A 23,768-nucleotide genomic window follows, 5' to 3' on the forward strand; every position below is an offset into this window, starting at 1 on the left:
GTCCCTCCCCCCTCGATTAACTCATGTCTGACACAACACAGTATTATGATTAAACAATGCACAGTTATAAGGTATTAACAACCAGACTTCGGCCTTTCTGTATCATTTTTTCTAGGTAGCATCCCCATCTACTATAATAAAACTCACCCTCAACGTTCTGAGGACACTGACGTCAGTGAAGCCAAGCCCTGACTTCCTTCAAAAAGGTTCGAAGGTTCGTGGTGGTGAAGCCACCAAAATCGCTCCGGGCCCCACCCTCGAGGGCGGAGCAATGGCAGAACAACGAAGGGGTTGGAAGGGAGTGAGGCAGGGAGGCGTGGTGGGGTGGGAAATCGCTCCAGGCCACGCCCTCGAGGGCGGAGCAATGGCAGAACAACGAAGGGGTTGGCAGGGAGGGAGGCAGGGAGGCGGGGGGGTGGGAAATCGCTACGGGCCCCGCCCTCGCGTCAAACATCATGACGTTGGGGGCGGAGCAATGGAAGAATAACGAAGGGGTTGGCCAGGGAGGGAGGGGTGTTGGCGACGAACACCTTGCTAGCGCCCGTTTCATTTGCTCTGAAACGGGCCTCTTTTACTAGTATTTTAAGAAACCGTATTTTCCTGTTGCAGTGTCCTTTTGCCTCTTTCACCTCCCACACCAGCAATTGGTGTACCCGGTTACGCCAATGCCAATAAGATGGCGAATTGGCTACAGTCCAATATTGCATAATACATTTCTTTGCCACCAGACATAATTTTCGATACCCTGGAACCCTCTTTAAAAATCAGTGTCACATTGGCCACCCTCTAATCTTCAGGTACTGTGGATGATTTTAATGACAGCTTACATATTACTAACAGCAGCTCAGCAATTTCATGCTTGAGTTCTTTGAGTACCCTTGGATATATGCCATCCTTGTCCAGGTGATTTACTACTCCTCTTCAATTTGTCAATTTGGCTGAGTACATCTTCCAGGTTCACCGAGATTTCTTTCAGTTCCTCTGCATCATCACACTTGAAAACCAAATGCAGTACAAGCAGATCTCTTACAGAAGCAAAGGTAGCAGACAGCGACAGCGGGTTGACAGCGGGAGGGGGGGGGGGGTCGAGAGAGTTGTCGGCAGGGGGGTCCAGGGCCAAATCTACAGGGGCCCAGGCCCCCGTGGCCCCATGTAGCTATGCCCCTGTTACCAATAATGGAACTGGTGATGCAATGGCAAGCCATAGTCCTCTTGTAGTTCCACAAAAAGCACCAGCTCCCCCTCCTCCCTACTACTTATCATTTCTATAGCGCTACTAGATTTACGCAGCGCTGTACACTTGAACATGAAGAGACAGTCCCTGCTCGACAGAGCTTACAATCTAATTAGGGCAGACAAACAGGACAAATAAGAGATAAGGGAATTACTAAGGTGGGGATAATTAAATAAGGGTACTGAACAAGTGAGTAAGAGTTAGGAGTTAAAAGCAGCATCAAAAAGGTGGGCTTTAGCCTAGATTTGAAGACGGCCAGAGATGGAGCTTGACGGACCGGCTCTGGAAGTTTATTCCAGGCATATGGTACAGCAAGATAAAAGGAATGGAGTCTGGAGTTAGCAGTGGAGGGGAAGGATACAGATAAAAGAGATTTACCCAGTGAACGTAGATCCTTGGGGGGGAGAGTGTAGGGAGAGATGAGATTGGAGAGGTATTGAGGAGTTGCAGAGTGAATGCACTTAAAAGTCAATAAGAGGAGTTTGAACTGTATGCGGAAACAGATAGGGAGCCTGTGAAGTGAATTGAAGGCTAATATGAGCATAGCGAGACTGGCGGAATATAAGTTGTGCGGCAGAATTTTGAACAGATTGTCCTAATGTGCTAAGGCCCTGACTTCTTATAGACGGCATCCTGTGCGCCAGAATAAAAGCCTGGCGCAGTATGTACTGCCATCTGGCGGGAATATTCAAAAACCCAACTTTGGAACAACTTTCTTTTTGTTTCTGTTCAGCAGAATGGGGGAAAGAAAAACAAGAAGACCTAGGAGAGTTACTTTGTGCTAGCAATACTGGATGACAATCCCATCCTTGAGTGGCTGATTCAACCCTGATTGTTGATGGAAAAATTACTGCATTATACTTCTAATCCACATAAAGACAATTTAGTGGTAGACCCATAAAAGTAGGCAGGTACAAATCAGCAAATTGGATTGACCAAATGATATGTAATGTAGGCTTGCTAAACCTTTTCCACATTTTCCTTCCTGCTAGTTACTTACGCAGCAGACCACTGTAGTACATCATGAGGCTGGGTCCTGATGGCAGCTTTAGTAAATTGTTTCAAGATATCTGGAAGTTCAGGAGGAATATTAATCTGCTGAGCACAGAACATGGTATCTGGAAGTGGCATGATTGGTATGTTGTTGAACAGCAAAGACCTAAAAGAACAACAATCAAAATTAGACTTGGGGATAGCTTTGTTTCATGATTTTATAACAGCAATTCTCAACCCAGTTCTCGGGGCACACCTAGTCCCATCAGGTTTTCAGGATATCCACAATGAATAAGCATGAAATAGATTTGAATGCAATTGAGGCAGTACATGCAAATCTAACTCATGAATGTTCATTGTAGATATCCTGAAAATCCGACGGGACTAGGTGTGCCCTGAGGACTGGGTTGGGAACGGCTGATTTATATATTCTGTTGCAACTAGAAAAGAAACAGAGAACCTAGATACAGTATTTATCATAATAAATGGGAAAACTCTCCACAAAAAGGCGAATTTCACTATCAGCAAGATTATGGTAAAATTAGTCTTTACCTGATAATTTTCTTTCCATCAATCATAGAAGAAAACTGTCAACAAAGCCAGCCTCGACTCCACATCTGGCAAGTGAGGAGGCTGTCGACTGTCTGCCTTCTGTAAGGGATCCGAAATCTGTTGCTGCCAGCTACAGCACACCCTAGCAGCCTATAAGCTGCAGATAGCCACCTCCAGAGCGAAAGAACTTCTGAAATGTCAGCGGAGGGCTGTGTTGAAATTACCCATTGAGACTAAGTTGGTTTGAAGGGAACCATAGAGATGGGGACCAAAGCAGAGAAGGAACCCCTGAAGTGGTCTGATACAGAATCAGGTCCATGGGGGAATGTCCAAGAGAGGGACCCTTGTGCCCATAACTTGAACCTATTCCCATATTCTGGACCTGGTAGGAAAAGTAGAACCTGACTGGTTGGCACCTCTTGCTGCGGGGCAAAAGGAAGAAAGGACTTCTCAGGCCTATATGGAACATCACTCCCTGATAAGCCAAGATTTGTGCTGTAAACAACTAACTCATGGTGACACCGATTACCAAACCTAAGGACTGAAGAAGGGTAGGTACCTTGGAAGAAATTTGCAGATTCTCTTGATAGAGAGAGCCGCAAATCAGTCAGTCACGAGGTACGGATGAACCTGCAATCCATCCTCACGAAGGAAACCTGCCACTACCACCATGACCTTGAAAAAATGTCTTTGGTAACGTGGAAAGGCTGAATGACATGGTCATAAATTGCTAAGGTCCCTCTGCAGGAAGGAGCACTGGGAATACGAAAGTACATTTCCTAGAGGTCCAGGGAGGCTAGAAACTCTCCCCACCAGACCAAACAATTACACACTGCAAGGTTCCCATTGTGAAAAGTTGAACCGTAAACACTCTAGACTCTTATGACATCCAAACTCAGCTGGAAGGAAACTCCCTGGTTGGAACTACAAAGCAAAGGGAGCTTCCCATTCTCCCAATTGGATGGAGAAAAGGGGAGAAAGGAGAAATGGTGGACATGGATGGAGGGGAGGGAAGACAGAGGAAGGAGATGCACATGGATGGCGGGGAGGGAGGAAAATGCTGGACATGGATGGAGGGGATGGAAAGAGGAGGAGATGTACATGGATGGAGAAAAGGGGAGAAAGGAGAAGTGCTGGACATGGATGGAGGGGAGGGAAGACAGAGGAGGAGATACACATTGATGCAGAAAAGGGGAGAGAGGAAAAATGCTGGACATGGATGGAGGGGAGGGAAGACAGAGGAAGGAGATGCACATGGATGGAGAGGAGGGGAGGGGAGGGGAGAGAGGAGAAATGCTGGATGAGGGAAGACAGAGGAAGGAGATGCACATGGATAGAGGAGAAGGAAGAGGAGAGGAGAAATGCTGGACATGAATGGAGTGGAGGGAAGAGAGAAGGAGAGGAATATGGATGGAGATGAATGAGGGGGAAGAGAGGAGAAAAACTGTACATGGATGGAGAAAATAGGCAAAAGCTGGATCCACTCTCTACCTCCTCCAGTCAAGTCCATGGAGTACCCAGCTTTTACTTATGGATGTAGGGCAAGAAATGAAGAGGAAAGGAGGAAAGTAAAGAAATAAATGGAAAGGAAGCCCTGGAAACGAAGTTAAGAGAACAGATAGAGAGCAGCAGAATCAGAGACTGGGACCAACATTTACAGAAAACAAAGTCACCAGATAGCAAAGGTAGAAAAAAATCATTTTATTTTAATTTTAGTGATTAGAATATGTCCAATTTGAGAATTTACTTCTGCTGTCTTATTTTGCATTGTATAGGAGGAAACGTGTTTCTTTCTGTTTTCCTGGTATTGTGCTGCATGCAGAGTCTAGCTTCTTGGAATTTCAGGTTAATTTTTGAAGAATTTGAAGAAGGGCTTGCCGGACGAGCCCCCAATTATGTAGGTAGTCATAAATAACTCTTATAGGAAAACAATTCCCAACAGACTCATTTATGCCCAGGTTCCAATTACAGAACTATGCTAAAGCAAAATATTCTGAACTCTGTCTAGTGAAGAATAGAACCTGGCTTGGCACCTAGCCAATGCTTCCGAGAGAGAAACGAAACTAAAGCCAGCTGATATATATTAGATTTATTAGATAAAGAAGATATACAAATATTGAATAACTCTGCAGCAAGGCTTAGCAAAATACAAAAATATATATAGAACTTGCTAATAATAAAACAGAACTAGATTGCTACGGAATGAAACTATACACAATGATTCTTTCTGGACTACAAGATAATTACACAAGCCTGATTTGTAACCTAAACTATGGTTCTTATGCCAAATACAGAGGTTAGCAGCAATCTCCTGACCAGGAGCTATGACGAAACCAGTGTTTCCTAGATAAACACCAATCACAAATCCCAGACTATAGAAAGTAAATCACTGCATCTCACCACGCTGTCTGGCAGCCTCACGATGAAGTAGATGCAGGTTCCTTCTTAGACTCGAGCTGTCTTCCCAGCGAGTCAGTCTTAGATGTAGTGCAGGGTCTCTCTGCAGACAGCACATGCCAGTCACTCCGTGCCATATTTCAGAGCTGGTATAGCTGAACCCAAAGAGTATTTTCACCAGATATGCAGTTCACAGGCGTTTCAGGTCTTCTTCCTTTTCTTGCTAGTCTAAACTCTCCAATGGTCTCCAACCAACCCCAACCAACTTGTCTTTCTTCTGTTCCCGTTTTCTTAGTACCTCTCGGTCAGGTGATACCAGGGACCAATCATGATCTTGTCCAGCTCACTACATGGGCAAGAAGAGTTCTTTGTTTTGTAACCTTGAAATGTTAACTTTCTGGTGCCATGGTCTCACTCCCCTCTCAGCTTCTCAGGGTGATATCAGGGGGTGGTGGTAACACAGAATGTCCTTGGATGGGACAGGCCTGCCAGTGATTTTCCATAAGCTGAAAAGCTGGATCTTGTTGACACAGAAATGTTCAGGTCAGAGGTTGTAGCAGCCATCTTGTTTGTAACAGGATGCATTAGGCTTGTATGTACCAAGACCAGCTCAGGTGAGATCACAGGGAAATACCCCTACAGGCTATATGTGTTTTGCATGTGTGACTGCAAGGCCAAGAGTCTGAATAGGGATCTGTTTGTTAGGTTCTGAGATTTTGATAACATATTGTGTTTCAGATTTTGCAAGACTGTTCTCCTAATTCCTGGACTGTGTGCTAATTTGGTTTGTGTAATTTTGTGTATACTGGAGATGTAACAGCTTACAGAAATTATTTATAATGAAAATAATCACATTATTTTTCTTCCCCCGTACTGGTGTAATATTTTCAATGAGGCCTGTTTATATGCGCCATTTCTGGTAAAAGGGGTGTGGCTAGTGTAGGGGCGGAGCCATAGTGATCATATCCCTAAGGTTACCCATTATGAGTACCAGTACCTTTTTTCGTGAAAGAAAAGTATTGGGGGCAGGCATCTGGTAGTGGAGCAGTTTGTGTTGCTCTCACTGAGGGGAGGGAAGAGAGAAGGTGCTGGATGGGTAGGGGGTGCCGATTAATAGGCTGCAGGGGGATGCCAGAAACCCTAGCACGAGCCCTGAAAATACTTACTGTACCTGAATGTTTACTACTACTACTGCTTACCATTTCTATAGCGCTACTAGACATACCTGAATGTTTACACTTCATTAGCCTTCAGGTTTGCCGGTGTCTTATATATTTAGGTACAGCGAAGATACTTACCTGTAGTAGGTATTCTCCGAGGACAGCTGATTATTCTCACACATGGGTTGACGTCTGCGTTGGCCCGGGAGCCGGCATTTTGCCTCAGCAAAGACAAAAAACTTTGCTAGAGTCTTCTGGTGCATGTGCAGCACACATACGCAGACTGACTTCCCACTCACTGCGCAGGCACGTACCTCAGTTAAATCAAAAAGCATAACAAATAACAATAACTCCAAAGGGGAGGTGGGAGGGATTGTGAGAATAATCAGACTGCTGTCCTTGGAGAATACCTGCTACAGGTAAGTATCTTCGCTTTCTCCGAGGATGTGGTATTTGTGACCAGGTATTTGTGACCTGGATTGGCCACTGTTGGAAACAGGTTGCTGGGCTTGATGGACCTTTGGTCTTTCCCAGTATGGCAATACTTATGTACTTATGTGGAGTATCCCTAGCATCCAGGCTCACTCAAAACAATGAACATTGGTCAATGGGGCCTCGCAACAGCGAGGACATAACATAGGTTAATCAGAAACTATATACAGATAGCTGAGAGTGCAGTCTGGAACAGAATAAAATGGGCCTAGGGGGTGGAGTTGGATTCTAAACCCTAAACAGATTCTGCAGCACTGACTGCCCAAACTGTCACGTCAGGTATCCTGCTGAAGGCAGTAGTGAGATGTGAATGTGTGGACTGATGACCACATTGCAACTTTACAAATCTCTTCAGAGGCTGACTTTAAGTGAGTCACCAACACAGCCATGGTTCTAACATTATGAGCCGTGACATGGCCCACCAGAGTCAGCCCAGTTTGGGCATAAGTGAAGGAAATGCAATCTGCTAGTCAACTGGAGATTGTCCGTTTTCCGATGGCGACTCCTCTCCTGTTGGGATTGAAAGAAACAAACAACTGGGCGGACTGTCTGAAGGGCTTCGTCCGCTTCACGTAAAAGGCCAATGCTCTCTTGCAGTCCAAGGTCTACAAGCTGCTCTCACCAGGGTGGACATGAGGTTGGGGAAAAAGTGTTGGCAAGGCAATTGACTGGTTCAGATGGAACTCCGACACCATCTTTGGTAGGAACTTAGGGTGCGTGTGGAGAACTACTCTGTTGTGATGAAACTTAGTATAAGGTGCATTCACTACTAAGGCCTGAAGCTCACTGACCCTACGAGCTGAAGTAACAGCCACCAAGAAAATGACCTTCCAGGTCAAGTACTTCAGATAGCAGGAATTCAGTGGCTCAAAAGGAGCTTTCATCAACTGGGTGAGAGCGATGTTGAGATCCCAAGACACTGGTAAAGGTTTGACAGAGGGCTTTGACAAAAGTAAACCTCTCATGAAGCGAAGAACTAAAGGTGTCCAGAGATAGGCTTACCCTCTACACGCCAATGATAAGCACTAATTGCGTGGAGGTGAACCCTTATGGAGTTGGTGTTAAGACCAGACTCTGACAAGTGTAGAAGGTATTCAAGCAGGGTCTGTGTAGGACAAGAAAGAGGATCTAGGGCCTTGTCATACCAGATGGTAAACCTCCTCCATTTGAAAGAGTAACACCTCTTCATGGAATCTTTCCTGGAATCAAGCAAGACTTGGGAGACACCCTCTGAAAGAACGAAGGAGGCGAATTCTAAGGTCTCAACATCCAGGCTGTGAGAGCCAGAGACTCGAGGTTGGGATGTAGAAGCGACCGCTCTGAGTGATGTGGGTTGGAAAACACTCCATGGTTCCTCGGAGGACAACTCCAGAAGAGGGAACTAAATCTGATGCGACCAGAAGGGTGCAATCAGGATCATGGTTCCGCGGTCTTGCTTTGAGTTTCAGCAAAGTCTTCCCTACTAGAGGTATGGGAGGATACACATACAGAAGGCCTGTTCCCCAATGAAGGAGAAAGGCGTCTGATGCTAGTCTGTTGTGGGCCTGAAGCCTGGAACAGAACTGAGGGACTTTGTGTTTGAGTTGAGTGGCAAAAAGATCCACCGAGGGGGACCACTCATGAGGTTGCATAACTATGCTCAGCCTGTCGGCCAGACTGTTGTTTACACCTGCCAGATAAGTGGCTTAGAGATACATGCCCTGACAGTGTGCCCAAAGCCACATCTAAACAGCTTCCTGACACAGAGGGTGAGATCCGGTGCCCCCCTGCTTGTTGGTGTAATACATCGCAACTTGATTGTCTGTTTGAATCAAGATAATTTGGTTGGACAGCCGATCTCTGAAAGCCCTCAGAGCGTTCCAGATCACTCATAATTCCAAGAGGTTGATCTGAAGACCTGTTTCCTGGAAGGACCAGGCTCCTTGAGTGTGAAGCCCATCTACATGAGCTCCCCATCCTAGAAGGGATGCATCCGTCGTCAGCAGTTTTTGTGGCTGAGGAATTTGGAATGGTCGTCCCATGGTCAAATTGGACAGGATTGTCCACCACTGAAGAGAATTCTGAAAACCGGTAGACGTGCCTTGCTTTTGCTGGGGAGCAGCAGGGGCTTTAGGCACATGCTGTTGACGAGAATGAGCACGCTGGGGCTGAGCCTGACTAGGCTGTTGAGAAGCCAGAGTGTACCTATGCCTAGCATAGGAATAGGGAGCACTCTGCTTCCCACCAAAAAACCTCCTAGTTGAGGAAGTTGTAGCAGAAGGCGCCCAGTGGGAGAGAGAATCCATAGCATCATTATGCTTCTTGATCTGGTCAACAAGATCCTCTACTTTTTCATCAAAAAGGTTGTCCCCCTGGCAAGGTACATCCGCCATCTGATGCTGGGCTGAATGATCCAAGTCAGAGACACGCAGCCATGAGAGTCTGCGCATCACTATACCCTGAGCAGCGATTCTGGATGCCACATCAAAAGATTCATAAGCGCCCCTGGCCAGGAATTTACAACACGCCTTCTGCTGCCTGACCACCTGGCGAAAAGGCTCAGCCTGCTCCAGAGGGAGGGCATCGACCAAGGAAGGTGGGTGCCTCACCGAGTTCCACAAGTGAACGCTCATGAAGAGCTGGTACGATTGGATACGGGCAGCGAGCATTGCGGCCTGATACGTCTTCCTCCCCAAAGAATCCAAGGTCCTAGCTTCTCTGCCTGGGGGTCCCGAAGCATAGTCTCTAGAAATCTTGGCTCTCTTGAGGGCGGAGTCCACCACCATGGAACTGTGGGGTAACTGAGACCTCATCAACCCAAATTCACTGTGGATCTGATACTGGGACTCAGCTTGCTTCAGGATCACGGGGCCAGACAGAGGGAACGACCAGTTTTGCATAAGGACTTCCTTGAGTACCTCCTTAGGTGGGGAGGGATAATCCAGGGCCTCGAGCATCTCAGCCCTGGGTTCATCCTCCACCTCCATAGGGAATGGAATAGCTGTAGCCATTTCCTGGACAAAAGATGTAAAGGAAAGACTCTCAGGAGGAGACAGTCTCATTTCAGGTGGAGGGGAAGGTTCAGAGGGAATCCATATGACTCATCGGAAGGAAAGTATCTGGGATCTCCTTCTGACTCCCATGAACACTCCTCTTCAGTATCAGAGAGTACCTCCCTAAGGGAACTCCGAGACTGAGTCTGCCTCAATGCCGAGGATCGACGTCCTCAATGGCGATGTCGAGAGGCTGACGCCCGCATGGACTGCGGCGAAGGTTCCTCCACCGACGTCGATGGGGAGTCGACCTGGATGGCAATCGACACCAGTGCCAGACGGGGACCTCACCGCAGCTGAAGGGCCATTCGCTGCTGCAGCAGACGGCACGGAAGGCACAAGCACCCCGACACCGAAGCAGACTGGCGTAGTAATCCTTCCAGAAGTTCTGGAAGCAGGGCCCAGATGCGCTCGTCGAAAGCCGCCATCGGAGAAGGCTGCAGGGTCGGTGAATCAGCCAGTGGCAGAATCTAATGAGGCTTAGGTGCAGGTACTGGGCTGCTAAGAGGCCGGCGCATCGGGATCTCCTGTATGGAGGGGGGAGCGATCCTCTCGGTGCTGACAATTCTCGGGTGCCGAATCCTTCGATGCCCCAGAGCTCCTGGCACCATGTGTTGGAGGAGATCGGTGACGGTGCTTCTTCGCCTTTGCTCGATGCCCGTCACGACGAGGAATTCTCACATCTCCTCAGGGTCGGGTCCGACAATGGTCGGTCCTGGGGGGCCTGCATAGCAGGAGGCCTTGAGACAGGTGGAGACTCAATCAACACCTCACTGCTCCCAGCGCGACTTGGTCTCTCAGCAGCTATTACCTCTGCTCCAGACATCGATGCGTCCCTCGATGTTGACGCCGCTAACCTCGGTACTGATGTCGATACTGAAGGATCGGACCGAGGCCCCAAAAGTTTCTCTTGTTGGGATCTCGAGCTACTTGCGTCCACTTCTTTATACGAAGACACAGATTACAAGCAGCTGGGCTGTGGTCGGGCCCAAGGCACTGGATATACCAGGAATGGGTATCGGTGCCTGAGATGGTCCGGTTGCACCGAGTACAACGTTTGAAGCCGCTGGGTGTCCTCAATGACATGGAAGGAAAAACGGCTCCAGGAAATCAAAGGACTTGATTGTGCCAAGAAAAAGGGGGCACAATAAAGAAGGAGAAACCCGGTCGCGTCGAAAAAGAAAGAAAACTTAAAACTTGGGAAAAAGAACTGAGGATTTTTCTAAAAGGAATCCTATTTCTTTTTTTTTAAACAAACTAAAAAAAACTATATAAACAGACGCGAAAAACGACAAAAATTCATCAAAAAGAAGACTCTTTCCAGAGCCAAGACAAGGAGCACAGGAGGAATCTGCCGCACCTCGTCGCGGAAAAAAGGAAAACTGAGGTACGTGCTCGCACGGCAGATGGGAAGTCTAGCAAAGTTTTTTGTCTTTGCTATGGCAAAATGCCGGTTCCCAAGTCGACGCAGACGTCGACCCACATGTGACCATAAGCTTGTACTTGGAGAAAGTAGGTATTTTTCTATTCCAGGAGGGCTCACAATAAAAAAAATAAAAAAAAGCTGAAATGGGACTTGAACCTGGACCAGCCACTGCATTAACCATTAGACTACTCCTATTAAGAATGTCCATAATACCTGAAGCTGTCAAGAGACAAGCATCTCTTGCCGGTTTCACATTCAGGGGAGAGGAAGAGGAACAGCAACCACTGGGGGATTAAGAAGGTGTTTGCCTTAATCCCTCCAGTAGACAGCTACTCAATCAGAGCACCTTTCTGTAATCTGGGTGTGCCAAGTACCAGGTCTAAATTACAACAACCATCTTTGTAGTCTTGGATGCCCATATTTTGGGCACTTCCTAGTCCTGCCCAAAATACACCTAGATCATGCCCCCTTGCCATATGGTCATACTGCAGTGTTAGAAATCCATACCCTATCTTTGGGATTTGGGCATCAATGCAACATGGATGTTTAAAGGAGAAATTAAGTCTTACCTGATTATGGTCTTTCCTTTTGTTATCTACACTGTTCTGCACAAGTGGGTGTTATCCCCTCCTACCAGCAGATGGAGGGAGGTAGAGAAAAACTGAGTTTTACCAGTGACCTCACCAGTATTAGCAGGTGATGCTCCTTGGAAGATCCAGTATGCATCTGTCAAAGTAGCATAAAGTCCCTTTTTGTAATGCACCCATACCTCATCAACCACTGTAGTTGCAAAGATAATCAAGTGAGCATAACACCACAGACAGGCTTATTTTCGAAAGGGAAGGGCACCCATCTTTCGACACAAATCGGAAGATGGGTGTCCTTCTCCCAGGGTCACCCAAATCGGCATAATCGAAAGCTGATTTTGGGCGTCCTCAACTGCTTTCCATCGCGGGGTCGACCAAAGTTCATGGGGGCGTGTCGGAAGCATAGTGAAGGCGGGACTGGGGCGTGCCTAACACATGGGTGTCCTCGACCGATAATGGAAAAAAGAAGGGCATCCCTGACGAGCACTTGGGCGACTTTACTTGGTCCATTTTTTCTTACGACCAAGCCTCAATAGGGTGCCCAAACTGACCAGATGACCACCGGAGGGAATCGGGGATCACCTCCCCCAGTGGTCACTAACCCCCTCCCACCCTAAAAAAAATATTTTAAAATATTTTTTGCCAGCCTCAAATGTCATATCCAGCTCCCTGACAGCAGTATGCAGGTCCCTGGAGCAGTTTTAGTGGGTGCAGTGCACTTCAGGTAGGCGGACCCAGTCCCATCCCCCCCCTACCTGTTACACTAGTGGTGGTAAATGTGAGTCCTTCAAAACCCACCAGAAACCCACTGTACCCACATGTAGGTGCCCCCCCTTCATCCCTTAGAGCTATGGTAATGGTGTACAGTTGTGGGGAGTTGGTTTTGGGGGGGGGTTGGGGGGCTCAGCATCCAAGGTAAGGGAGCTATGCACCTAGGCGCAATTTCTGAAGTCCACTGCTGTGCCCCCTAGGGTGCCCGGTTGGTGTCCTGGCACGTCAGGGGGACCAGTGCACTACGAATGCTGGCTCCTCCCATGACCAAATGGCTTGGATTTGGTCGTTTCTGAGATGGGCGTCCTCGGTTTCCATTATCGCCGAAAATCGGGGACAACCATCTCTAAGGTCGACCTAAATTTCACGATTTGGGCGTCCCCGACCGTATTATCGAAACTAAAGATGGACACCCAAGGGTTCTTGGGGTAAAAGTAAAATGTTTATTGTGACATGTTGGATGGTTTACTGTTTTTTTTTCTTGTTCTATATGAAGCTTATCAATCAACATGTTTTGCTTTTAATAAAGATGATTAAAACATAAAAAATAAGTTTTGTGTGTTACTGAATTTTATTATTCTGTCTCACTATATTTCCAGTTTCGATAATACAGGTTTCCCCGTCCCTTTGCCGGGACGTCCTGCAAGGACGTCCTCAGGAAAACTTGGGCGCCCCTTTCGATTATGCCCCTCAGAGTGTCCCTGGCACCCTGCATACTCCAGGAAATAGCAATCTCACAGGAGCAATCTCATACTGTTGTAAGTTGTGATGTTTGAGATTTGTCTCTTCTCTTTTTTTTTGTACTGTAAGGGAAAGTGCAAAGCACACTCAGTCTCAGGCCTAAGTCTTCCGAGGGCAGGTTGCAGAGCAGTGTAGCTGGCTAAAGGAAAGAAAATGATCAGGTAAAACATAATTTCTCCTTCCTTAGCATACAGTTATACTGTTCTGCACCAAGTGGGATGTACCGAAACAGATCTACTGGGCAGGGGAAGACAAGGCCCCCCTCCCCGAATGACGGCACTGTCAAAGTCCAAACAGACCCAGGCCAACACATTCAGTCTGTAGTATTTCACAAAGGAATGGAGCAACGACCAAGTCACCGCTTTGCAAATCCCTTCAGCAGCAAACGCCCAGAAAGCAGCCTGAGCCTGACTGGACTGGGCCTTCTGGCCTGAGCTACTGGACAATTCTTATAAATGTAGGTGGTCTCAATAGCCGCCTTGATCCACCTTGAAATGGATGCCTGAGAGGCCACCTGGCCCCTCCTATGGCCATGAAAAGGGAACAAAGAGATGATCAGCAAGGTGAAAATCATTCGTCTCCTTCAGATACTGGAGCAGCATCCTCCTCTGGTCTGCAGAAGCAATGCCTTTCACCCCAAAGGAGGGCAAATGTACGTCCTGATTAACATGGAATGGAGACACCACATTAAGAAGAAAGAAAGGGACTGCGTGAAGGGAAAATGAGTCCTACACAAGGGAGAGATGTGGGTCCCAACAAGACAGGACCTGTAGCTCAGAAAAACCTGTCTCGAGAGTGAGGTTCTTTTCTCAAACGGAGCTTCAGCAAACACATGGAGAACTAGATTGAGGTCCCATGGGGGAAAGGAGGGACATATTCTTGAACTGGGCTAGGGAGGTGCACGTCACTTTACCTCAAAAACTGGAAAAAGCAGAGCTACCTGGACCCTCAAGGAGCCCAATACCAGACCCTGGTCTAGGTCTTGCTGTAAGAATGCAAACTCTACTAACAGAAATCCACTAGGCAAAAAATACTTCAAATATTATATCAAAAGGAAGGAAAAAGCCTCAAAGAGCTCGAATCTAAGCAGATTTAACAGAGCTGCAAAGATCTAAGTGATCTCTTACACATTCTTCATTGGCAAGAAAACCTTCCAATTTTTGAAATAAGTATTGCAAAATCTTCAAAAGCTCAAATGTTCAAGTTCATCTAATATGTCAAATATCAAAAAGCAATCAATCCCAAAAGCATTTTAGGTAAGATGCTGGATACAGAAACCAAGCCCAACTGCCCTCAGGCCAACGATGGCCAGCGTTTCGCTTTGCTGCGTCAGGGTCCCGAATGGCGAAAACTCTTAGGCTTCATCACAGCATTCTGCACAAGTTCTTTGCTGTAAGAATCCAATTTAAGGGACCTGAGCCCTCCCAGATGACAGTGACCATTCCACATACCAAGTCTCAAAGACTTTCCAAGCCCTGACATAAGCCAGGAATGTGCAAGATTCTGAGAATGGAGCAGCATAGAAACCACTACGGGTCAGACTGTAAGCCACAAGGGATCAAGATTTTCCATTTCTACTGGATCTTGCCTGGAAGGCCCTCCAACAGGCACACAAGGTCTGCATACCATGGTCGGCGAGGCCAATCTGGAGCCACTAGCTAGACCAGATGAGGATGAAACACAATCCTGTGCAAAAGATGGCCTCTGGAGGGAAGATATACAGATGTTCCTCTAGCAGCCATGGCTGGGCTAGGGCATCTATCCCTTGAGAGGCCAGCTCCTTCAGAAGACAGCAGAAATCCTCCAGTTTCTCATTGGCACTGGAGACCATCATATCAAACAGCAGGGGGCCCTGGCAGTCCATAATAAGCTGAAAGGCCCATTGTCCCAGCTCCCATTCTCCCAGATCCAGGAGAGAGTGACTGAGAAGGTCCACTTGCACATTTTCCTTGCCAGCAATACGTGCCACTTTGAGGGCCTGCAGGAGTCCCTCCATCCACTGACAGAGGGATGCTCCTTCCAAGGCTACTGTCTGACTCCTGGTGCCTCCCTGTTTGTTGATATAAGCCACCACAGTGGCTATCTGGCATCACCCTGACCACCTTTCCCTAAAAGACTGGCAGGAATTCCAGCAGGGCCAGGCGAACTGCCTGGAACTTCAGGCGATTCATGGACCAGGCCACCTCCCACTGGGTCCAGGTCTCCTCCACCACAAGACACAGGTAATGAGCTCCCAAGATGAGGATACTTGTATCCATAGTGACAATCACCCACTGCAGGGGATCCAGCAGCACCCCTCCTCAGAAGGCGAACCAGCTGTCCCACCAGCTCAGACTGATTCTTGGCTTGAGCTAAAGAGACAGAGGGTGGTGGAAATCTTGTGAGACCGGGGTGTGGGACGCATGCGAGTCCACACCTACAGTGCCACCTTCAGTGTCACAGCCATGGAACCCCAGGAGCTGCAAGTAGTCCCATACTATGGAAACTGGGAGCTCACACAATCTGTGCTTCTGCATTTGAAAATTCTCTACCCAGTCCTCTGAGAGGAACACCATCTCCTAGGCAGTGTTGAAGCAGACCCCCAAGTATTCCAGGGCCGGGGAGGAAACCAGGTGACTCTTGCCTTGATTCACAAACCCAGCCCAAGATCTCAGACAGCTGACCTGAGAAGCGGCCAGGCTGGCCTCCACAGATGAATCCGCCCAAATCAGCCAGTCATCCAGATAAGGATGTATCTTGATCCCCTGGCACCACCTTAACCCTGGAAAAGGTGCGGGGGTGAGGGGGTTGTGGTCAGTCCAAAGGACACTCAGAAGCCAACATAACGCTTGCAATGAGAATGTGCAGATAGGCCTTCATAAGGTCTAGGGATGACAAGAACTCACCCAGCCAAACTGACGTGATTACAGACCAGAAGGTTTCCATGTGAAAGTGTTGTACCTGCTTTGTGACCACAAAGTAAATGGAAGAACATCCCAAGCCGTGCTCCTCACAAGGCATCAGTTCTACAGGCCCTAGCTCCAAGAAATTCTGGAGAATAAGGGCGACAGCGTCACTTTAGTACTGAGTCACATGGAGAAATGTCACATCCGTCGCTCCCTCCGGCTGCTCCTCTGCGGGAAGCAGGAACCGGTGTCCATCGCGGCGAGGGCCGGCCTTCTTGAGGTCGCGATGGAGAGCCGGGGCTCGCCGCGGTGATAGCCGCCCAGTCCGGGGCCGAGGCTGTGGGCCGGCGATTGCGGCTGCCGGGCTCTCGATCGCCAGCTATGGGGTCCGTGCTTGCGCCAGCGCCGAGACGCGATGGCCGGCGTCTCCTTCACTTTCGGGCGCGGGAACCCGAAGCTCCGCCTCTGAGGAGTTAGATTGGGAGGCCGGTGCTGTAGTCCCGCCTGGGAGGTCGGACGGAACCAACCAGAAGGATTTCGTCAGTAACCGGGTTCTGATTGGCCGGCCATGTCGGCTGGGGCTGGGCGGTTGAATGCTGATAGTATTTAAGGAGCGGGCCTGAGACAGGACATTGCTTCAGGTTCTGTTTCCCGAGGCCAGTCTTCGTGTGTTCTAGTTTTCAGTTTGTTTCCTTGCTCTCCTGGTTTTGACCTTTGGACTGTTTCTGGACTACTCTGCTAGCCGCCTGCCTTGACCTTTTGCCTGTATCAGACTACGCTGTGAGCTGCCTGCCCTGACCTGTTGCTGGTTGTGGACTCCTCTGTTTTCCACCTGCCCTCTTCGCTCCTGGTTCCTGTACTGGGTCAGTTCGTCAACCCCGCGGTTCCGGAAGTCCCGTTGACCGCCTGCAGCTGGGGGCTCAACCCTCGGTGAACGGCGGTCGCCGCGGGTGAAGACTTGGGGTTGCACGGCTGTCCTCTGAGGTCCTTCGGGGCCTTGCGGGACCTAAGGGCTCACCTTCTTTTCAGACAAGACAGAAGCCATGAATGCATCAGGAACGGAGTGGGCAGCTCCAGGGAGTATCTCTTCACGACCACCTCCAAAACCCACTAGTTCGAGGTGATGTGGGCCCATTCATGGTGGAAGAGGGACAACCTGCCCCCACCTGCATTACCGAGGGGCCCGGAATGTCCTCATTGGGCAGGATGGGCTGCAGGATCTCCGTCTGGGGAAACTAAAGGACCGGCTCTCCTAGGGCCCTGAAAGGATCCCAACCGAAAAGGTCTCTCTGAACTGGATGATTTCTGTCTTGGTTATTGCCTGTTTGTTCTGTTGTGTGTTTCTGTGGCCATGTGGCCCAGCCTTGAACTCTGCCTAGTCTGCCCAGCCTTGAGCTCTGCCTAGTTTCTTCTTCCTTCTGCTGTTGTGTTTGGGTTCCCGTTCGGTCTTGCGGCCCACATGAGAGAGCACTGTGTGTATCGGTTCCATGATGGCCTTGTGGCTCGTTTGAGTGTTTTCTTTTCTGGCTTTACTTAGTTCTATCCCTGTGTTTCCTGCCCAGTCCAGTCCTGGTTTGTGTCTTAGTGAAGCCTGGGTGCTCTGTGCACTTCTGGTCTGTTTCGGTCTGTGTGCTTATTGCACCTCTAGTCTGCTCCAGTCTTGGTTTGTGTCTTAGTGCAGCCTGTGTGCTCTGTGCACTTCTGGTCTGTTTCGGTCTGTGTGCTTATTGCACTTCTAGTCTGCTCCAGTCCTTCTTGTTTACTCCATTCCTGGTTGGAGGGTTTTGCCTGCTGCTGCCGCTCGTCAACAACACCCCAAGAGCTCACGTTGTTCCTGAGTCCATGACAGTTTGCTTAGACCCTGAGACCGTGACAGAGAGAGATGGTGGAAAATGGGAGAGAGGGAGATATGTTGGACCTGGGGGTGGATTAGAGGGAGAGAGAGATACACAGGAGGTGGAGAAAGGAGGATATATTGGATCCAGGAGCAGAAGGGAGAGATGCCGTACAGTGGGAGAAATGTTGGAACATGGGGGAGAGGGCAAGAGAGAAGAGAGAAGGGACAGAGAGATGTAAGGCTACAAGAGTGGGGAGGGGAGAAAGAGGGAGCAGATGCTGGGCTAGAAGGGCAGAGGGAGGAAGATGCTGGGAATGGTGGAACCATGTGGGAAAGGCCAGGAGGGGGAGGAAGGGGGTGGCAAGAAAATGAATGAAAGGATAGTGATTACAGAGGATAGAAATATGGTAATGAAAGGGAATGGAGGGCTGGGGAAGGAGTGAGATGGGGAACTGGAAAAGCTAGTGGGTGTGAGAAGAAGATGGAAATCTGATAGGTAGCTGTAAAACAAAAAGGAGGAGAACAGTGAGAGGGTAAATTTGAGTTGACAGTGAGGCAGAAAGAAGAAAAAAAGAGCTAACCCCCCCCCCCCCCAACAATCAATATGTCAGAACAGGCGTAGTGAGGGTAAAAAAGACAAATGGACAGCAGTCACTTGAAAGAGAATTAGAAGGCAACAGACAGGAAAGCACAAGAGAAACTGCAATCAACATGATGGAAAAATACAATGTCCAAACCACAAAGGTAGAAAAAAAGCAATTTATTTTGAATATTTTAAATGGAATATGTTGACTTTGGGAAATCTGCACAGCAAATGTGTTCGTATTGTGTTCCGTAGAAAGGAAATGCATTTCTGTTTTTATTTCTCCAGTGTTGGAGTACATACTAAGTTTAACTTTTGGGGGTTCGCAGTTCAATTTTTGTCTAAATATTTTTATTTCTGATTTGTAATCCCTTGTTCTGTATTTGGTGAGGGTCTGTCGGTGTGCCAGTAATGGCAGGTGGGGAAATCGGAAGGAAGGCAGGGAGAAGAGAGGATATCAGGAAGGGGGTCCTAGCATGTCTAACACCAGTTCTGACTCTTGCTGTATAGCTGGTAGGGATCCCAAGCCTCCCCAGTTGAGGACCTCCTCCAAAAATGGGCAGAACTTCCAGTCGGCAACAGCATCCTTGAGTCACTGACAGCTAAGCATGCATAGGGTGCTGGCATCAGTGGCTTAGGGATGTTGCTGCTGCCTGCCAAGCATGGTAAAAGGGAGTTCTGGCCACCTTCAGAGAAAGTCTTCAGCTGACAGAGCTTGAGGATCCTTATTAGCTAATGTATTTATATTCTGGTAGGGCAGAACAGAGAAAACATTGTGCCAACCCACTTTGGGCTTAGGCCTGTCCAATATTGGCTGTCTAGCTGCGCCACTGGTTGTTGGTAGCATTTTTTTTATCTTGCTAATATTTTCACACGTGCCATTGCCAGCTTATACAGCATATGTCACAGAGGAAGGAAGTAATGGTTTCATCAGAGTAGTAATTTTGAGGGGTTGGTTATAGGGGCTTCCTGTATTCATGCAGAGATGTTTTCATCTAGTAAAGAGCCACCAAAACAGAAATCATGTTATGAGAATCTGGTGATTAACAAATCAGACTTACTATTTACAAGTACAATTTTTTTTAAAGCATTAGATTGAAACCTGGGAACATTTAACATTTTTTAAATATTAATAATAATATTATGCTGCTAATGCTGCTGTTTATGCTGCTTACAATGATTACAAAATTGATATTTATATTGACCTTAATATTCATATATACTTTATTAATATTCATATTGACCTTATTAATATTCATATAAATATTTGGCTATTTTTGGGGCTATTTTTAGCCACAAATTTGGCTGGAAATTTTCAACACTTGGCAGCTCTACATATATGGCAGTCTGGTTTAGGATGGGCTGGAGAGGGCTTTAACAGAAACTCCAGTAATTTGGAATGCTAGGACAGTGCCTGGCAGACTTTTACAGTTTGTGTCCCGCAATTGACAAGATGGATTTGGATAAGCTAGAGCAAGGAGGTTTAATAGACAGGAAATGAAGTGATGTCAAAATGTAAACCAATTAGGTCAATGAGTTTTCCCTTCCCTGCACAGCCGTCATACCCTTATACTCAAAACAAAGCAAGCAAATATGAGCTGCTGCATCTACGTTGTCGTTCTTTATTGTTGGTAGCATTTTTATTGAATCTCACTTATATTTTCAAACATGCCAGCTTGTGCAGCATACAGATGTACACAGAGGATGCATAAAAACTGGATAACTTTTTATAGGTAGGAGTAGTAATTTGTTATAAATCTTAATCAGTGGTCAGTTGGAGGGGCTGGTTACAGGGACACCCTAGCACGTGTTATATTCGTGCAGAGATTTTTTTCTCCTGGTAATGGGCCACTAAAACAGAGATCATGATATAAGAATCAGGTGCTTAACATTCAGAGTTTCTATTTATTTATGACATTCATAGCCCACATTTAACATTTATTAGGTTAAAACCTGGGAGCATTTGAAAGGTTTTTTTTTAACCTGTGCCTAGATGGTTTGTGGGAACTTGCTCCTTCTGTTTTGAAGAATGTGGTGGTATATTATAAAAATGCACAATATTGTTTATTACTATTATTTACTACTGGTTGATATACAGCAGAAGGTCAACTTCATGCTTTGTAAGATAATTTTTAATAACATTTCTCTCAGTCATTACCCAAATAAAATTATAATGTTAATTATACGACCATGTCTGCCTCTTATGGTAGCTTTTGTTAATTAAAGCCGTGTCAGAAAGATATTGGCAAGTGCGATTTTATTATGCAGGCAAACAATACACTGCCAAAATACAAAATAACAAGCACAGTGTTAGTCGCCAAGTTTATACAAAGTTGATTATTTTCAGTGGAAAATAAATCTGTTGGCTGCCTGCTATGTGAATATTCCATCACTGTTTAATTATTGCTACCAAGTATCAGATATTTAGGGCATATGCCTTAAACATAGATTGTTTACATTTATCTAGACCTTACATACACATGGTATTGCTTATTAAACCTGAAGGCAAAACCAAAGTGTGGTTAAACAATTTGGTATAAACTGTGTTGTTTATGACTTTACTTGTTATGAAATGCTTTGAGTCCTACTGATCTGTACATCTGTTGTGTTATTTTGGCAGGTGGAAACAGTCAGGTGGGCTTATAGGGAGGGAGGGGAAGGGTTCTTGGGGTAAAATTAAAATTTTTATTGTGCCATGTTGGATGGTCTACTGTTTTTTTCTTGTTCTGTATGAAGCTTATCAATTAACATATTTTGCTTTTAATAAAGATAATTAAAACATAAAAAAATAAGTTTTGGATGTTACTGAATTCTATTATTCTGTCTCGCTGTATTTCCAATTTTGGCACAGTATGAGCCATCACAAGAACAAAATATAAGAAAACCAGTGGGCTGCATTAGGGGCTTATAGCCCATTTAGTTATGTTTCCACAAATGAGAGATCTGTTTGACAGAAAATATTTTTATTATTTTGACTTATAACCACTTGACCCTGAAACATGCTCAAACAGAATAATCCATTTGTGTATCTAAAAGGTAAAGCTCTACACAACAGATGAAGATGTGATTATATGTGCCCCAATGAGAGTTTAATTCTACTTCTATTTAATTTCAATATATTCTATCATCTTTATAACATCATGCTTCCAAAGGCAGATTACAACAGAATTTACGATGAACCCATCAGGAAACAGGATATCCTCACTGAAATTTGGCCATCTGTATTGTATACAGTGATATTTATTTAGTTTTTGTTGTAGAAAAATGAGCACAAAATAGAGTTTAAAATTGCTGTTTCTACCAGCTATAATAATTTTTAAGCTGTTTTAGTGATATTCAATTGTCATTTCATTATATTTTATCTACACATGGGAAGCTTTCAAATAAATTAAAAAGCTGTCCAATAAGTAAAAACAAAAAAAACCTTTTATCCGCCACCTTTTAAGGCACTGCCCATCCAACTGAAACAGCTTTAGACTTGTTAAAGATAGACGGCCTAACAATAAAAAAACGAACAATTTATTTATTTATTTATTGCATTTGTATCCCACATTATCCCACCTATTTGCAGGCTCAATGTGGCTTACATAGTTTTGTTAACATTGTCATTGCAGGGTGACAGTTACATTTAATATTGTGCAGAGGTTAAATAAGGGTAGAAAGAGGAAGGAAAGGATTGATTAAGGTAGTTATATTAGGTGAGCTATCTTGACTGAGTGGGTTGTCGGGTGAATTAGTGTGTCTATTAGTTCTCATTGTATGCCTTGTTGAAGAGATATGTCTTTAGAGATTTGCAAAAGATATTTGTTTCGTCGATTGTTTTCAGGTCTGTAGGCAGTGCATTCCACAATTGCGTGCCCAGGTACGAGAATGTGGTAGCATGCATCTGTGCATGCAGCAGCTCATAGGTTTGCTTGCTTTGTTTTGAGTAAACGGGGATGACGGCAGCGCTGGGAAGGGGCTTCCTTGCTTACAATGGACTAGAGAGGCTCACTTCCACTCCTGTTTATTAAACCTCTTTGGCCTAGAGTGGGCTTCAACTGCCACTTCAGCAGTTGGAAACTAACAGCATAGCCTTCTTGGTACACCAATGTATTTGACAGAGCAATAAGCTCTGCCTACTAGCTTCAGCCCACATAGTGGGCCAGATAGGCTCATGTCCTCTCAAGTCATCAAACTTCCTGGAACATACCCATTACAACAAGGGAAATGGGACTGGATATACCGCCTTTATGAGGTTTTTGCAACTACATTCAAAGCGGTTACATATATTCAGTTACTTATTTTGTACCAGGGGCAATGGAGGGTTAAGTGACTTACCCAGAGTCACAAGGAGCTGCAGTGCAGTGGTAATCGAACTCAGTTCCCCAGGATCAAAGTCCACTGTACTAACCACTAAGCTACTCCTCCCATACTCATTGGGACCCATAATTCACAACGAACTTATAAAAAATCCAGGACTGGACTCTAACGTCCCTATTGGTCCTGAATAAGCTGACAAAGACCGGACAACACAACAACTGTTATAACTATATTGGCACAGCTTACGTCCAGAAAGGGCAGCTCTCACGCATATATCACCCTCAAGAAATGCAACGGAAAACAAAGCCCTAGCAACAGCCACTGCGGGATTACTTTTACCCATTAAGCTTACCGGCCCAAACAGTGGATATAGCGACGTCGCAGACTCGAAGCGGAAAAGCTCGCGCTTCTAGTAGCCGTTGAAAGACCTGTGGTTGTTAATCGGTTTCCACTCACCAGAAGGAAGCGCGCGCCGGCAGCCCAGAGCCACTTCTTGTGCTTGTAAACTCAGATATCTCTAGGTAACCGTGGCTACGGGCGAACCGCGCGTCGTGGTAACCTGCTGGTGAGTGTTGCTCAGTGCTCACTTTTCCCAGAGAGGAGCCTGGAGCTTCGCCAGAGTCACTGAGGAAAGAGTGCGGTTTGTTTTTATTCTTTTGACATAAATATTATGGTCTCTGATGCAGCCAACAAGTATTATATGTATATCACTGGAGGGTGAGGGTGCCACACAAAAGTTAGTTATTATAGTTCAGTGAAAGGAAATGGGCACAAAC

At 46.4% G+C, this 23,768-nt stretch overlaps 1 protein-coding gene across 2 annotated transcripts in view; it reads right to left on the reverse strand.

The window, feature by feature from the left end:
* The window catches only part of ROPN1L (rhophilin associated tail protein 1 like), a 177,221-nt gene extending 153,697 nt beyond the window's left edge, over positions 1-23,524 (reverse strand). Inside the window, exons 1-2 of one of the 2 annotated variants that reach the window (XM_030205012.1) lie at positions 23,449-23,524; positions 2,235-2,393 (exon numbers count right to left, since the gene is read on the reverse strand). In XM_030205012.1, the coding sequence (XP_030060872.1) occupies positions 2,235-2,365 (131 nt within the window). In that variant the 5' untranslated portion in view covers positions 2,366-2,393; positions 23,449-23,524. The other variant, XM_030205007.1, reaches the window with a different exon arrangement.
* Positions 23,525-23,768: the final 244 nt, after the last annotated feature.

The sequence above is a fragment of the Microcaecilia unicolor genome, chromosome 1 (genome assembly GCF_901765095.1).
Source record: "Microcaecilia unicolor chromosome 1, aMicUni1.1, whole genome shotgun sequence".
Taxonomy (NCBI): Eukaryota; Metazoa; Chordata; class Amphibia; order Gymnophiona; family Siphonopidae; genus Microcaecilia; species Microcaecilia unicolor.